At 51.8% G+C, this 17,638-nt stretch overlaps 2 protein-coding genes across 2 annotated transcripts in view; one reads left to right on the forward strand and one right to left on the reverse strand.

The window, feature by feature from the left end:
• LOC143692642 (uncharacterized) overlaps positions 1-17,638 on the reverse strand; it is a 76,997-nt gene that overhangs the window by 9,142 nt on the left and 50,217 nt on the right. The window lies entirely within an intron of this gene.
• Positions 4,802-5,734, forward strand: LOC143692570 (olfactory receptor 14C36-like). The gene has a single exon (XM_077172818.1). The coding sequence runs from the start codon at positions 4,802-4,804 to the stop codon at positions 5,732-5,734; it is 933 nt and encodes a 310-aa protein (XP_077028933.1).

Raw genomic sequence — 17,638 nt, forward strand, 5'->3', positions numbered from 1 at the left:
CTCCTGAGGGGCAGCACTCACCTATTTTCCAAACACTGGAAAGGACTCTGTGCTTTTCTTTTTATGAAAAAAAACCCATCACTCTTCTCTACGCACAAATCTTTTAAATTAGGACTCCACATTCATAATTTCAAATATCCAAGGGTTGCTCCAGGCAAGCCTGCCAGGACAGACAGGTCAGGCTTGCCTTGGCCTCTGGTGGCTGCTGTTCATCAGCTCCTGAAACACGAGGGCTCCGTGGTTTCCTTCCTATGGAGACCAATGTGACATTTGGGAGCCTTGGGAAATGCAGGGGCCATTGTGACACTGCAGAGCACCATGGATCCAAGGGACCATTGTGACACTGTGGGGCCTCGTGGAACCAAGGACATCATTGTGGCTCTATTGGGCTGCATGGTCCCAAGGGGCCAGAGCAAAGCAGCGGTGTGGGAGTTAGCCCAGCTGTAACTCAGAGTCAGACAGATGTTACCCTGGAAGAACTGGGCGTGAGTTTCAAGCCCTGGGAATCATTTGTTTAAATTAAGGTGAGCTTGAAAGTTCTCCAAAAAGCCTTCAGAGTTGTTATGCAAAGTTGTCCAAGTTCTCCTCCCCTATTGGTTACTTTTTTCCCCTATTGGGTTATTGTTCTAGAGTGTTCCACCCCCAGGTGTACATGTTGTTGCTCCCCTTTGTCTTGGGTCATTGCATCCTGCCCCTCATACTGTTCTTGACTTCTACATGTTTATTGTTTTTCACCCTGTTATTAAAGTTCCTTTTAAGCAACTCCATTGATCCTTCTCCTTTTCATTTTTGCCACCCTTGCCCTGAAGTCAGGGAACCAGAGAGGTTTGTCACAACCACCCTCATTGTGACCTTTGGCGCCCGAACAGGGACCATGACACTCAGGGCTCCCTGTGTCAGTCACGTCAGCTGGGGTTAGCTGATGGATAGGCCAGGGCTCCCGGGGATTTTGGATTGTGCTGGGCCCAGTGGATTCATCGTTGCTTCGAGGGACCTTGCCCAGGATCAGCAGGGACAACGATGGTTTCACCTGCATAGGATTGCAGGTGGGTTTGGGGAAATGCAAGACATTTATTGCCCTTTTTGCCACTGTGTTTTTACAGTATGAACCCATGTCCCATAATTGATTTTGGGTGTTCGGTGGCTGTTCCCCCTCAGGTGGACACAGAGAAAAATGGGCAGCCAGATGTCCAAAGTAGAAAGGAGCATTCATGGATGCTTTAATTCTCACTGATCATGACCAAATATTTTCAAAGAACAAATTAAAATCAATTGTGAGGTAGATCATTAAAAATTTTTCAGATGCCCCTGCTGACGAAATCCATACCACTGAATTTTGGGACTCAGTGGGAGTTAAACTGTACAACCTTTCGACCAAAAGTGACCCCATTGCACTCTGCATGCTCCCCATCTTCCACACCAACCTTGAGACCCTTCACCAGCAAGCAGCGTGTCGAAAACTCAATCCAAAGCTCACTCCTTACTCAGGACCACCCCTCAAACCTGCCTTTCTCAGACCTTCCACAATGGCCCAAATGGCAATGGCCACGCAGCCTTGGAGCATCATGCCCTGGAGACTCAAGGTGGAAGGAGCCTGAATGTGGCTCGGGAGCCCAACCATCCTCCCTCCATCTTGGCTCCTCCACTTCCTGCTACCACAGCCTTCACTTCCGCCCTGAACGAACCTCCAGACTCCATCCCCACAACTGTGGGTCACGCCCCCACTGTCAATCATCCTCTCCACCCTGGGCCATGCCTCCAGTTAAGGAAGGAGACTGGCAAACAACCTCGAAACTCCTCAATGCCCTGGTATGGTATGGAAGAAGGAGGAAGAATCCCAGGTATCAACCATTGGTTTATGGGGAAATCAAGGATCTGTGTAGGGCAGCTAAAGACCATAGGAAGGACTTACCTTGTTCTAATGGCCGAATGAGGGCCATGTTTACAGCATATGTCTTAACCCCCTATGATTTAAAATATATTATGACCATGTTGTTGTCACCTACAGAATACACCCTGTGGGAAGGGGGATGGAAGTGTTTACTAAATCAATTAATAGCAGACTATGCTAATAATGAGGCAAGGGCAGAATTGACAATCAACCATCGAGCTGGAGAAGGACAACACAGCCTACCAGATGATCAAGCAGCAGGTATCCCCAGAGAAGTATTGGATGATATCAAAGAGATGGCTTTGAAAGCTTTAATCCAGGTGTCGGATGGTAGCACCCCCAATTTGGACTACCTTGGGTGACTGCAGCTAAAGCTTTAGGACAATCAGACCATCCTGGGTGCCTGTTGAGTAAGCAAACCAATGCTGCCTCCCTCACATTGAGTGGCTGCTCTCAGACACAGAGACCATCAGACACGCCACCTTGCAGAACAGCGATAGAGTTTTTACTCTGGGCACATGGGCATGGCTGTGTAGACTCTGAGGGCATGTGCTGCATGAACCTCTCCAGCCACAGCGAGTCAATCCACAAGAGCATTCAGGTACTGAAGGAAGGGTTCAAGAAGCTTCAAGTGAAAAACAAAGACCGGTTCAAGAAACTCTTCCAATCCGAGGGATTAAAGGGTTGGATGATGTCTAGCTAAAACAGGACTATTAATTCTCTTAGTGGTTGTTATTGTGTTGTTAATGGTCCCACGTTTGTTTGAATGTTTTTAGGAGGTCTTACAAAATTCTTTCAATTCCATCTTTGTTGTAAAACAGAGAGGGGGAAGATACCCAACACAGGCTCCTCATGGACTCCTTGGAGGAGAGAATTGGAGGCCAGGATGGCACAAAAACCTCTCAGAGACTCAGTGTGGGAAGGAAAATCTTCAAAAGAACCTAAAAGTATTCTTAAACCCATAAAGTACCTTAAAAACCTTGAGTATCTCAAGGCATTAATGAGCCCCACTGAGTGTCAGTACAAAGCTCACCAGGGACTCGTTAAAGCAGATAATTGGGGCCATGATTGCACAAACCTCTCACAGAGTCTGTATCAAAAGGGAAACACCAAGTACCTTCAAATAACTGAAGTACCCTGAAGCATTAATGAGCCCCACTGAATGTTGTTACTGACAAAGCCTCTCCAGGGACTAATTACAGCAGATAATTGGAGGCCAGGATTGCACAAACCTCTCAGAGCCTCCAAGGCAAAAGCCAAAGCCAAAGTGCTTTGAAAAACCTGCAGTCCCTGCAGGGAGCATGAAGGAGCCCCCAGGGCCATTGCTGAGCAAGGCTCCCCAGGGACTCCTTGCAGCAGATCCTTGAGGCCACTGGGATGTGGGCTAGGGGGGGATGCTGAGGGCAGCACAAGGGGCTGACAGTGCCCAGCCTGGCTGGGGCTGTGCCAGGAGGCCCCAGGGCCTCAGGACAAGGTGTCTCCTCCCAGCCCTTGCTGGCACAGACCCTGCTGTGCCCCAGGGCACCAAGACTTGGCTTCTCTTTGTCCCCACCTGTCATCACTGCCTGCAGTTCTCTGCTCTGCCTGGGGCCTGGGGACACTTGCTCAGTCGTGTCCCTCTCTGGGACCCATTAAAAGTCCAAGAAACTTTGGAGTTGGATTCTGCCTTGGAGTTCTGGAGAGGTTTCTTCATCTCCCTCTCAGGGAGTGATGTCCAGGGCCTGAGCACAAAGGCCCAGAGGCTGATTAAAGTCCTTGTGCTGTGTCTGTGCTGCTGAGCTGGGCTGGGCTCCTGGCACAGAGGCAGCTCCTGCTCACCAAGAAGAGCTTCAAAAGCACATTTCTCTGGATGAGCAGCTCTTGTGCCAGCCCAGCAGGGCTGGGGCACTGCCTGCAGCCAGCCCGGGCACAGCCCAGAGGCACAGAGAGCTTCAATCAGTCAGGGCTGGGAAGGGGCTGAGAAGTGCCTGGGGCACAATCACTGCCAGCCCTTGGCACAGGAACCTCTGGCTGCAGGACAGTGCAGCTGCAGCTCCTGGAGCCATCTCCTCAAGCTGGAACATGCCAATGCCTGCAGAGCCTGTGAGTACATTCTCTGCTTGTCTCTTGTGCAGAGCAGCCAGGGGTGCCCAGGGCTGTCCTGCAGAGCAGGGTCCTGCAGCCCAGGGCGCTGTGCTGGGGCAGGGACTCTGCTGCCTGCCAGGGACAGCTCTCAGCCAGCCCTGGCAGCTGCTCCCAGCACTGGGGGACAAGATCTGTCTGGGAGGAGACAGCTGGTGAGGCTTGGGAGTGTTCTCCTTGTGTGGGGAGGATGCTGCATTGTTCAGGACTGCTCCCAGCATGGCATTGAACTGCAGAACATTTCCAAGTAGGTTATACAGGGGAAACAGCAAGGCAGGAGCTGCACAAAAGGGAAAATCCTGCTTTTTATTCTACTGCTGTGGGTTGCTGGGTTGAGAATCTTCATGTATATTTTCATCTCTCAGTTCAGGGAGAAAAAAAATAAAAATATTTTCTCTGACATCTGTATAAACCAGGCAGCAACAGCAATCACCACAGGATCCCTTAGAGGCAGCATCAGTGTTGCTTTTCCAGCCTCCTCAGGGTTGCTCTGACATTGCCATCAGAGCCTGCAGAGCCAGAGCTGCCCCTGGGCAGTGCCTGAGCTGGGAGGGCCCTGCAGGGCAGAGCTGAGCCCCCAGGGCTGGGCTGGGCTCTGGCAGCACTGGCAGGGCCCAGCCCTGGGCACAGGGAAGCAGCTGCTGGCAGGGACAGCTCCAGGCAGCAGAGCCCTGGGCAGGCAGTGGGGGGAAAGTGCCCCCAGGCTGTGCTGGGATATTTCAAGTCCTCTCCAAACCCAACTATTCCATGATTACTTTTCTTACAGATCCCCAGGCCAAGGCATTGCAAATGTCCAACAGCAGCTGCATCAGGCACTTCCTGCTGCTGGCATTGGCAGACACGCGGCAGCTGCAGCTCCTGCACTTCTGCCTCTTGCTGGGCATCTCCCTGGCTGCCCTCCTGGGCAACGGCCTCATCATCAGCGCCGTAGCCTGCGGCCACCACCTGCACACGCCCATGTTCTTCTTCCTGCTCAACCTGGCCCTCGCTGACCTGGGCTCCATCTGCACCACTGTCCCCAAAGCCATGCACAATTCCCTCTGGGACACCAGGAACATCTCCTACACTGGATGTGCTGCCCAAGTATTTTTCTTTATGTTCTTCATCTCAGCAGAGCTTTCCCTCCTGACCATCATGTGCTACGACCGCTACGTGTCCATCTGCAAACCCCTGCACTACGGGACCCTCCTGGGCAGCAGAGCTTGTGCCCACATGGCAGCAGCTGCCTGGGCCAGTGCCTTTCTCTATTCACTGCTGCACACGGCCAATACATTTTCCCTGCCCCTGTGCCATGGCAATGCCCTGGGCCAGTTCTTCTGTGAAATCCCACAGATCCTCAAGCTCTCCTGCTCCAAATCGTATCTCAGGGAAGTTGGCCTCATTGCAGTTAGCACTTGCTTCTGTTTTGGCTGTTTTGTGTTCATAGTTTTCTCCTATGTGCAGATCTTCAGGGCTGTGCTGAGGATCCCCTCTGAGCAGGGACGGCACAAAGCCTTTTCCACCTGCCTCCCTCACCTGACTGTGCTCTCCCTGTTCTTCAGCACTGGTACTTCTTTGTACCTGAAGCCTCCCTCCATGTCCTCCCCATCCCTGGATCTGGTCCTGTCAGTTCTGTTCTCAGTGGTGCCTCCAGCCCTGAACCCCCTCATCTACAGCCTGAGGAACCAGGAGCTCAAGGCTGCAGTGTGGAGACTGATGACTGGATGCTTTCACAAACATTAAACTGCTGGCCAATTTCTACAAATCACTTGTAATAAAAGTAATCTTTCATATTTCTTGCTGGTTTGGATGTAGGGTCTTTTTTCTCTTGTTTTAGTTTTCCATACTATCTACAAAATTGTCATTGTTTCTGTCATTTCTTATTTGATTTCTCTCCACCTTCCCTGTGGCCACAGACTGTGTCAATGAGGAGCTGCGCTCTAGATGCATTTAAATGAAGTAAAGGATGTCCCAGCAGAGTTTTCTGCAGAGATGCCCTTGTGTTGCCTTCTCTGGAGCTGCAGCAGCAATGTCTGTGTGCAGAGCTGGGGCAGATCAGTGCTGGCCCAGCAGCTGTGCCCAGCAGCAGCAGCAGCAGCAGCACTTGGTGTTGCCAGTGCTGCTGCCGTGGCCCTGCCCCGCTGCCCTGGTGGCCCTGGTGTTGCTGCAGGGCCTGAGTGCTCTCGGGGCCGGGCACAGCCCTGGGGGTGGCAGTGCCGGGGCTGCAGCAGGGACAGGCCATGGGCACTGCTGGGGCAGCGCTGACGCCTCAGGCCAGGCCCTGGGGGCTCCAGGCTCCTTGCCCAGGCTCTCTCAAGAACACGGCCAGGCCAATGCTCAGCACAGAAACCCCCGTCAGCAGCCCCAGGCTGGCCGTGGGCAGGCTGGGGGCAAACAGCATGGCTGGGGCTCTGCAAGGGCCCTGGGCCAGACGGGAAGGAGCAGCAGAGCAGGGGCTGATCCATGCCCAGTGCGCTGCACAGCCCAGGGCAGCGTCCCAGAGCGTCCTCATGCAGCTGCCAACAACATCCCCCCTCTGCAGCCCTGGCCTCTCCCCCAGCTCACACAGGTGCCCCATCCTTGCAGGCACAGACACGGCAGCACTGCCTCAGCAGCCCCTGTTTGCATTGCACACAGCAGGGCCAGCACCCCCATGCTGTGGCTGTGGGGACATGAACCTGAGGGAGCGCAAATGCCACCAGCCCCTGGGGCCAGCCAGGGTTGGGGGACACCAGGGAAACCACTCAGCTTTGTCCTGGCCTCTGCACTCAGCCAGAAAGTTTGTTCCCATCAGCTGGGAGTTTCCTGTGCCACTGCAGACGCTGTTGCTCAGAGCCAGGGCTGCCTGGCAGACACCCCCAAATTGCCCTTAGCACTTCCTTGGCTTCACCTTTGCTTTCTCCATTCCTCCTGGTTCGAATTTCTTCTTCTTGCCCACCCCTTTTCCCTCCCATGCAAAGAGCCCATCCCTGTTTGCCCTTTCCTCTCTGGCCCCACTCCCCATTGCAGTTCCTGACTTGGCCCCTTGGGAACGTCCCTTGGGCAGCAGGATCATCCTACAAGTGCTGCAGGAATTGTCTGCAGGCTCCTGCAGTGCCTGGCGCTGCTCCCTTGCCAGAGGCACCCCAGGCCAGCGGGGCACATCTGGGCTGCTGTGTCTTCCTCTGGGGCTCCCTGTTCTGGGCAATGAGGAGGAGCTGCAGAGGCTCTGCAGGACTGACAGGATGGGCTTTGGGGTTGCCAGGAGAAGCTGAGGGACCTGGGCTGTTGGAGCTTCTGCAGAGGAGGCCCAGGGCTCATCCTGCAACTGCTCCAAGGGTGGTTCCAGAGAATCCCAGAATCAGCAGGGTTGGAAAAGTCCTTGGGGATCATCAAGTCCAACCTGTGACCTGGCAGTGCCTTGTCTCCCCTGAGCCTCCTCTTCTCCAGGATAAACAACCCCAGCTCCCTCAGCCACTCCTCACAGCACTTGTGCTCCAGACCCCTCTCCCAGCCTTGTTGCCCTTCTCTGGACACGCTCCAGCCCCTCCATGTCCTTCCTAAATTGGGGGGCCCAGAACTGGACACAGCACTCGAGGTGCTGCCCAAGCAGTGCTGAGCACAGGGGAAGAATCCCTGCCCTGCTCCTGCTGGCCACACCATTCCTGATCCATAGGAGTGCCAGGGGGTGGATGAGAGAAATGGTGGGGAGGGAGTGGGGAAAAATTCTGATTGATTGTCAGCCATCAAGCGTCTTGATTTCTATATCTGTTCAAACCGCATTAAAAGCTCCTGGGAATCAATATCAATTGGAAATTGCTAAGATCAAGCTATAAACAGGAAAATAAAACTTAACTGAACAAAACTGTACTCTCGGCATTGTTTTATACTATTGTATATTCACTTTGAGTACACTTCTGTCATCTGTCTAATTAACCACATTAAGAACTGAAAACTTGAAATATTCCCCATGGGGCCTTTTTTTGTTCAGGTATTCTGAACAAATGTTTATGAGCTCTTCTCACTGAATTCCTGAACTGAAGAGCTCAAGAAAGAAGAGGCCTCTGGAGTAGCAAAATTCATCAGCAGCCTGCAAGTGGCTGAGGATCCATCCCCATGAGAGCAGCAATGAACAGAAATGGGCACAGCTTTGTGGCTGCCCCAGCTTTGGCATGGGCCCTGGGCCTGGAGCAGGAGCAGCTCTTGAGGGCCCCAAGGCCGGGGCTCTTGTGCTGCCCTGGGCAGATGGGATGGCAGCAGGGGCTGCAGAGCTCTCAGCACCTCAGGCCGAGGGGAGCAGGGCAGCCAGGGAGCCTCCTTTGGCCTTGGCCCAGCACCTTCCCCCATGGCTGGGGCTGAGTCCTGTGGCAGCTGCAGCTGCTGCTGTGGCCTTGGCAGGGGCTGAGGCCGTGGGGCCAGTGCCCAGAGCAGCCTGGCCTGAGCAGAGCTGTGGGGCCAGAGCCGGCTGGGCTGGGCTGGGCTCAGAGAGGCCCTTGGTGCTGCCCAGAGCTCAGGGCAGCTGGCAGAGCTTGCAGGGAGCTGGGCTGGGCTCCGAGAGCCTGGCCCAGAAACCATCAGTGTCCATCTCAGCCTGGCTGAGCGTGCAGGGGCAGGGCTCAGGCCAGGCCTTGTGGGGCAGGGCCAGCGCCTGTGCAAGGCATTGCAAACAGGCAAGTGGCCCAGAGAGGAGGCTGCTCTGTGCCCTTGGTGGCATGGACAGAGCAGGGAGGGGGCCCAGGACATTTGTCAGCACCAGCCTCTGTGCCCATGCGTTGGCAGCCCTGGCTGCTGAGCCCAGCTTTGGCCTGGGCTGAGTTTGGCTGTGGCCCAGCTCCATCCTCCTGCGGGGCTCAGGGCCTGTTCCCGACCATGGCCAGCCCTGGCTGCCTCTCTGCTGGCCCAGAGGCCGGCAGAGCCCGGGGCAGGGCTGTCTGTGCAGCCCCACAGGTGCCACGGGCTCTGTAGGAGCTGGCAGAGGCTGCCCAGCAGGGAGGCCATGGGGCACAGAGCCCCAAGGCTGCTGTGGGCACCACGGCACAGGGGCCGTTCCCAGCCGCAATGCTCCTGGCCTGGGCTGGGCCTGCACAGGGGCTGGGCCACCATGGCTGGGCCAGCACAGGGCCACAAAGGGGCCACGCAGCCGCTCACGGGGCTGACAGCAAGGCCAGGCACACACAAGCAATTGCTGAGCATGGCCTGCGCTGGCCAGGCCTGACTGCGCCAAAGGCAGAGCTCAGCTGCCCTTGGGGGCTGCAGCAACACTCCAGAGCCCAAAGAGCCTCCATGGCTGTGCTGGAGACCAAGGCTGCAGCAGGGAAATGCAGGGCTGCTGCGGGATGGGGAGGCCATTGAATTCCAGCACACACCTCAGCTCTCTGATGATCCCAGCACCATGCTGGGCCCTGTTTCAGACTGGAGCAGAGCAGATATTGATGGCACAGGAGCCCTGTGGGGCTGTCAGGGACCTGCAGCTTGCAAGGTGCTCTGCTCTCCCTCAGGTGCTCTTGGAGAGATCCAATCCCAGCTGGGCACCTCAGGGCACAAGTGGCACTGCCTGTCCATGGGAACACAGCTGATGTCTGCCTGGAAAGGGGCACAGGTGTTAATACTTGTTGGTTTGATAATATACAAGCAAATTTTTATTATCTGGGTCATTTGATTGCTTTTTAAGAAATGGCCAAGTTTTCCCACAAGGAACAGGAATTTCCTGGAGGTATACTGATGGCAGGAGGAGAAGTCCTGATATTGCCTTCTACTTGTGTCACCAATATTCTGTTCATTGTTTCCTCTCCCGCTTCCTTCAGGTATTTACAGCTCTCCTTGTTTAAATGACCATGTCAAAGGATATCTCTTCATTTAGAGTCCTTCTATGTCCTTCCTACTGCTCTCTGATTTCCTTCTCCAGGTACTCTCTGGTAATTCATATGCTTCTAAAGCAACTGCTTTCTTGCTTTGAGGAACAGGCAGTTGCCCAGTCTTTCTGATGTTCAAAAAAAACTATATTACTCAACATCTTATTTGCGTTTCCATCTTATACAGAATTATCTTTTCCTATGTCTTTGTCTGAAGTTGTTCCTGTATGGACATCCCTTGGGGATGGGAGACATGTCAGATGCTGCTGGGACATCCCAGAGAGCTGAGGGAAGAGCTGTGATGGTTATTAAACTCTTCAAATGTTCAACTTGTGTTAGTTGGCAAGAAACCTTTCTGTGCCTCTGAGTGTCACCAGGCCCTGAGCCCAAAGGACACAAACCTGATGAGTTGTGGTTCCCACTGCAGGGGCTGCACTTGGACCTTGGCTCTGCACAGGAGAGCTCTTCATCCCCTTTCTCTCTTTTCCTCCCTCTGGGCATGGAGGGAGCTCCTGACTTCAGCCTGTGACTCATGTGTGCAAAGAGCAAATCTGGGCAGAATTGGGGCAGGGAGGGTTTGGGGGGACCTTGGGATCTGTGCTGGGCACAGAAGGTGTTTTCCATTGCTCTGAGGCTGTCTGCTGTGGAAAGTGGATTTATATCCAGCAGAGGAATGACTTTTGCATTTGATGGAGCTGTGCCTTCCCTTGGCTTTGTTGGCTGACAAGAAATGAACATCCCTCTGTGTCTCGGGCAGCTCCTTCTCCAAGGAAAGCAGGTGGGATTTGGAGCCAAGGAGCTGAAAGCTGCAGGTGCAGCCTGGGCTGGAGGGAGCTGAGATTTGCACAAGGCTGCTCTGAGTGCCAGGGCTTGGATGGGGGAAATGGTGGGGTGGGGGTAGGGACAGAGTCTGATTGATTGTCAGCCATGAAGGGTCTTGATTTGCATATCTATTCAAACTGCATGAGGAGGTACTTGGATTCAGTGTCAATTGGAGATTGCACATATCATTTAATTAACAGGGGAAAAAGTCCTAAACAGGATCTGAAAAATCTTTTCTCACTGTCTTTTTCAATATATTGCATTCACTCTGGATATACTACTGAGATCTGTCTAATTAACCACAAATGATTTGAAAATTAAAATCAAATGATTCCCAGAGGCTTGGCTTGTTAAGGTGTTCTGAATGTTCATGAGCCCTGGGACACTGAATTCCTGCACTGAAGAGCTGAAGGCTGAACAAGCCTCTGGAGCAGTGAAATTCAGCAGCAGCCTCCAAGTTGCTGAGGATGTCAGCAGCCCCCAGTGAGGCCATCCCTGCCCAGAGACCGTGGGGGAATGGGCAGACAAGGAGAGCGTCCCTGGGGCTGGGGCAGCACAACTCAGAGGCACCAGCGGCTCCAGCTGGGCAATGGAGTGTGGAATGTGGCTGGGAAAGCCCTGCCTGGGCTAGGCCAAGCAGGACACACAAGCCCTGACCCCCATCCCTAAAATAACTCTCTCAAGGAGACATTTAAAAGGAATTACAATTGTTTGTGTTCTCTGAGTTGGACTCCCTGGAGAAATACCAACAAGAGATTCTCAGGAGCTCAAAAGAGTTAAACAGCCTTTACTGGTGACTTTGGAAAATCACAGAAATTTTGGGAAAGTGTTTTTTATGACATTATAGTGGTTTTGGTTTGTTACTTTAAATTTTTTCTAATGTTGAGATTTCTTAATTAATGTATTTATGAATGTGGTGGGTTTTAGTGTCGGTTTAGTATTTATGTATTTATTTTGTTGTGAGATAGGATTAGCAGAAAGGTAAAGTAGGCTTAAAATTCCAAAAGGGTATAAAGAAAATTTTATTAAAAGTAACTAAAAGAAAAAAAGAAGTAAGAATTAAAATAAACTCTTTAGAACACTTTATTCTTCTTTACAACTTTTTCTTTTTATGACAATGTAAAGAAAATAAATCTAAAATTTCTAGTTAGTTTACTGTTTCTAGAATAGTCTTTTTTAGTTGACTTAGGGAGAGAAGTTTTTCTTTTTAAGGTTATGGAGATTTTTTTACAAGAGGAAAAAATAGGAATTTGTGGTTCTTAGTTTTGTCATGGATCACAGTTGTCTGGGGAACCTTGTTACTTTGAAGTTGGTTTTTGTGCTACAAGCTGTTTTACATCTTGTTGATGGGCCATGTCGACTCATGGGGTATTGTTTTAAAGATGAATTCCTTAAAGGTAAAAGTTTTTAGTATTTACTTTACAAATTATTTTTATCTCTGGGAATAGAGATCTTCTCTAGGGGGTAGTGGATTACTTTTTTTTTTTCTGTTTAAACTTTTTATGAAATTACAGTTTTTTTACAAGTTGTTTATTTAATTATGCAGGTTTTTGTTTGATATTATTTTGAATATTTTTTATAGTTTTATGTGTTATAAAGAACAAGAGCTTTTTCTTTATAGTTTATAGGAGGATTTTAATTTTAAAATTAAGATTTTTTTCTTCTTTTTTAATTAGGATTTAGATTCATCTTTCCTGACTTTGATGGTTTTGTGGGTATTTATATGCTTATATTTTGTTTTTTTCTTTTACCTGAGGGAGGATTGAAGTATTGAAAGGGTTAACACCTGACCCACTGGTAACTTGTGGTGAAAGTTGTGGTTGGGTTGTGTAAAATTGGTTTTATGGCTGGTTTGGGGGTTTTTATCTTTAGTTGTAGGGTTATTTTGTGTGTGTTGTAGGTTGTAGGGGTTTTTGGTTTGAGTTCTGTTGGGGGCGGGGACTTGATGGTAATATTTTAATAGCTGTGGCTGGCTTTGTTCTGGTTGGGGTTTTGTAGCCTCTCTTGTTTTCCTGTCTGGGAGTTGTTGGGGTTTGGTTTGGTCAGAATGGGGCCGATGGGGGGGGCAGCCTGGGGAGGGGGGAAGGGGCTCAGCCCATGGCAGGGTTGCTTGGTTTGGTTTGGTTTGGTTTGGTTTGGTTTGGTTTGGTTTGGTTTGGTTGAGATGGGGGCCAAGGCCAGGGCCCGCTGCTTCTTTGTTGACTGGAAAAGAAAGAGGAGGTTCCTGGGTTTTTTCATCTTTAGCATTTGTGGTTAACTGGGGCGTGTTCAGTATCTCACTGGTTTAACAGATTGTCAGTGACACAAAAAGTTTTACATTACTATTAAAAATTCTTCTCATGTCAAACTACGACAGATATTCAATCAACAAAAAACACTTCTGAAAGTATTGACTTGGCCCATTCAACTTCACAAACACTAAGCCTGTTCAATTTAATGTTAATCAAAATTTGCAGGAGCACAGAAACAGAAGAAGAAGACGCAGAAAGAGAGAAACACAAAAAAGATTTAGAGAAGCACACACACAGCTACCAACTCCTGGATTCCAGCAGTGTTCAGATGGAAATTCCAAGAGGATGCAGGGGCAAGATGTGTGCTTGCCTTGTGGTCAGCCTTCAATACCCCTTGGTCTCCCTGGGCCCTTCCCCCAGGTGGGGCTTGGGCTCATTTGGTCCCTCAGAAGCTGGGCTGGGGCTGCAGAGGTGGCTGTGGAGCATTGCCTGTGCTGGGCCAGGGACTGGCAGCCACTGCTGGGCTGGGATAGAGGCTCTGGGGGGATTGGGGTTCCAGGGCAGGGCAGGGCTGGGCCTCCAGGGCAGGGCAAGGCTGGACCTCCCCCTTCCTCCCCCACACATGAAATGTTTTGAGCCAACAATCTCCTCCAGTCTGTCACAACAGGGAATGTTGGAGGTGAAATCCCAATTCTGGCAATGAGTGCATAGAGGAGCAGGACAGTTCTTTTCCATAGGAAGGAAAGCACAGAGCCCAGTGTTTGAAAGGCACCTAAGAGACTCACTAGGCCAAGGCCAGCCAGACTTGTCAGTAATGGCAGATTTTGTCTGGAAGCTATCTTTGGATTATGGGAATTATGGAGGTGGAAGCCCAATCTTGGCCGTAGGCTCCTGGAGAAGCAGGACAGTTCTTTTCCATAGGAAGGAAAGCATGGAGCCTTCCCCAGTGGTTTGGGGACAGATGGGAAGTGACCCTTGTGAAACCACTGCAAGACAGACTTGTCCTGGCAATATTCCTATTGGAACAATCCCTGGATATAAGGAAATTTGGAGATGAAATCCCAATTCTGGCCATGGGAACCTGGCGGAGAAGGACAGTTCTTTTCCATTGGGAAGGAAAGCACAGAGCCCCAGTGTTTCAATAGCAGATGAGAAGAGACCCTCAACATTCCAGGGACATTTGGACCAGTCAGGCAGTCAACGGGAGGCCAGACCAGCCAGACCTGTTCCATGTTCCCTTGCTTTTATGAGGCCCTGCAGTATCACCATGGTCCCCTTGGTTCAATGGGGTCCCAGAGTGTCACAGTGGCCCCTAGGTTCCATAAGGCCCTGCAGTGTCACAGCAGTCCCAAGGATTCCATGATGTCTTGCAGCGTCACAATGGCCTCCGTGGTTCCACAGGCCCCACAACGTCACGGGACTCCTCTGTTCCATGAGCCCTGCAATGTCACAATGGACCTTTGGACCCTGGGGTTTTGCAGTGTCACAATGGTCTCCTTTGGCTCCACAGTGTCACAATGGACCATTGATGACTGGAGGCCCCTCTGTGTCACCCTTTGGTTCCATGCAGCCCTGCAGTGTCAAAAAGGCCTCTTTGTTGAATGGGGTTCCACAATGTTACAATGGTCCCAATTTTCCATGCAGCCCTGGAGTGTCACAATGGTCTCCTTTAGTTCCCAGTGTCAAAATGGACCCCCGATGACATGAGGTTCCACAATGTCACAATGGACCTTTGGTTCCATGCAGCCCTGCAGTGTCACAAAGGCATTTTGGGTTTCACGAGGCCCAACAGTATCACAATGGTGCTCTTGGTTCTGAGGGGACCCCCAGGGTCACAATGGTCTCACTGGTTCCATGGGGCCTCACCGTGTCACAATGGTTTCCTTGGTTCCATGAGGCTGCAAATTGTCCTGATGGTGTCTCCATGGTTCCACAAGGCCTTGCCATGTCACAATGGACCTTTGGCACCATTGTGAGACCATGGGGTCTCACAGTGTTACAATGGCCCCTTGGTTCCATGACCTCCCAAAGTATCACAATGGTCTCCACAGTTCCATGAGGCCCTGTAGTGTCACAATGGACTATTGGTTTGATGGGGCCTCTCACTGACACAATGATCCCCACATTCCATGGAGTCCCACAGCATCAGTACGACCCCCTTGGTTCCATGAGGCCTTGCAATGTCACAGTGCTCTCCATAATTCAATGAGGCCCCACAGTGACACCATGGTCCCTTGGTGTCACAGGGCCCCACGGTGTCACCGTGGTCCCTTGGTGTCACAGGGCCCCACAGTGTCACCGTGGTCCCTTGGTCTCACAGGGCCCCACAGTGTCACAATGGTCCCTTGGTTCCATGGGCCCTGTGCTGCTGCATTCCCCCCTCCCCTTCTCAGCCCGCCCTGCCAGCTGAGAAATGCTCCTTGGGGCTCGGCCTTGGCCAACAGCCCCTGGGCTCAGCTCCTCTGCAGCTCATCACAAACACTGTCTGCTCCAGGCACTGCTGCTGCCCAACCAGCTCCTGCTTTCTGGAGGAGCAGCCCTGGGAGCTGGTTTTGTTCCCTCAGTGGCACAACATCCCTGTTCTCACCCTGCCAAAGAAAGCTGTTGGTGCCAAGTGCGGCCAGGATGAACCATTGCTGGGACTGAAGCCCCTCCCTTGGGGCCCTGCAAACAGCGCTCCAAAAGGAGCCCTTGGAGCTCTCCTGGGCCAGCGACTCCCTCTGAGTGGGGCCTCTCCCAGCCGGGAACTCTCCTGTTTGCTGCACTCGGGGATCCCCAACAATGACGGAGCCTGGGCCGATCCCCCCACTCCTCCAGGCTCAACCCTTCACCCTCTGGGGAGATGCCCAAGGATGCACAGGGAGCATTTCCTGCCCTCAGGGGAATTTCTCCCAGGTGCCTTGCACTGACTCTGTGTCTGTGTGCACACAGGAGTGCCTGTGCTGGGGAAATGTGGCAGAAATGCTGCTCTCTGAGGGGTTTGAGTGCCCTGGATAGCTGAGTCAGTCAGATATCCAAACATCAGTAAGTAAGGTTAAGTCACAAGGTCCAAACTAAGTTAAATGCTCCTAAGAGTTGTTCTTTTTCTAAGTTGTTAAGATTAATATAAATTATTAGCTAAGTTTAATTATTAGATTTGTTAAATTGCAAAGTCATAGGTTATAAGTTAGGTTAAATATTGTTAAGTGCTGTTCTTTTGCTAAATTGTGAAGTAGATGGTATCAGTTAAGGTTAAGGTTTAACTTAAGTCCTGTTAAGTTTGAGCTCTTTGAAGCTTTAGGACATATTCCTTTTATCCTTGCCCTCACTGTCCTTGTGTCACACAAACACACACAGGGACAGTTCTCAGCTCATTTCTTGTTTGATTGCCTGGATTTGGTTTGGTTTTGTTGTTGCTTTGTTTCCTTGGTGTGCCTGAAGTGTCCAGTCAGAAGCAGAGTGACTCTTGCCAAGGGAATTTGTGGTGCTGTCCCTTAATATTAAATCTGGTTTTTGCTGATCCCTTGCTGGGGATTTTTTCAGCGCTCTCAAGGCCTCCGTTGGTACCAGGGTGAAGGAGCCCTGGCCCAGGCTCTGGCCCTGGGGGACACGGGGACGCTGCCGGGGGGTCCCTGTCCCCCTGTGCCACCCCCAGGGCCCCGGCCCCCCGTCCCCGTGTCAGGCTCTGGGGTCGATCTTGTGGAACATCCTCTGGGGGAGGCTGCGGCGCCGGGGGCGGGGGGACCCGGGGGGACAGGGGACCCCGCTGTGCACGAGCAGGGTTGGACTGCTCTGGGGGGAACTGTGAGGGGGCCGGGGCAGAGTGACCTCCCCAGGGACCTCACACAGCCCCTGTGATGTCACACAGCCCACTGTGATGTCACACAGCCCCCGTGATTTCACACAGCCTCCTGTGACGTCAGACAGCAACCTGTGATTTCACACAGCCCCTGTGATGTCACACAGAACCCTGTGATGTCATACTGACATCTCTGTAACCTCACACAGCTCCTGTGATGTCACACAGCCCACTCTGATGCCACAGATCACTTTTGCAATGTCACACAGCCACCAGTGATATCATAGCCCACTTTAGGATGTCACATAGCATCCCTGTGATGTCACAGAGCCGACTCTCAGAAGTCACCCTGGAATGTCATGCAGCTGCACTGTGATGTCTCAGAAGACACTGTGATGTCACAAAGTCACCATATCATGTCACTGTGTGTTCTGTGATGTCACAGCCAGCTCTATGATGTTGCACAGCCAGCCAGTGATGTCACAACCCACTCTCTGATGTCACAGAGCCACCTTTTATGATGGCAGGATCTGCTCCATGGCCTAACACCTACTCTATGATGTCACAGATAGCTGTGTGATGTCACAACACCCTCAGTGATATCACAACCACTCTATGATGCCACAAAGCCCTCTCTGTGATGTCATATTGCCACTCTGTAATGTCACAGCACACACTTTGACCTCACAGCCCCCTCTATGATGTCATACAGCCATGCCATGATGTCACAGCCTGCTCTGTGATGTCACACAGTTCCCTCTATGATGCTATAGCTGCTCAATGACCTCACACAACAAACTCTGTGATGTCATACCCCAATATGTGACCTCACACAGCCACTCTGTGATGACACACAGCCCCTTGCTGACATCACAGCTGCTCTGTGCCTCCATGACACAGCCACAGAGGAGCTGCTGTGACACAGCCCCCTCTGGGACATGTCACAGCCCCTGCCAGTGCTGAGTTCCTGGGAGCTCTGTCTGTG

The sequence above is a fragment of the Agelaius phoeniceus genome (genome assembly GCF_051311805.1).
Source record: "Agelaius phoeniceus isolate bAgePho1 chromosome W unlocalized genomic scaffold, bAgePho1.hap1 SUPER_W_unloc_2, whole genome shotgun sequence".
Classification (NCBI taxonomy): Eukaryota; Metazoa; Chordata; class Aves; order Passeriformes; family Icteridae; genus Agelaius; species Agelaius phoeniceus.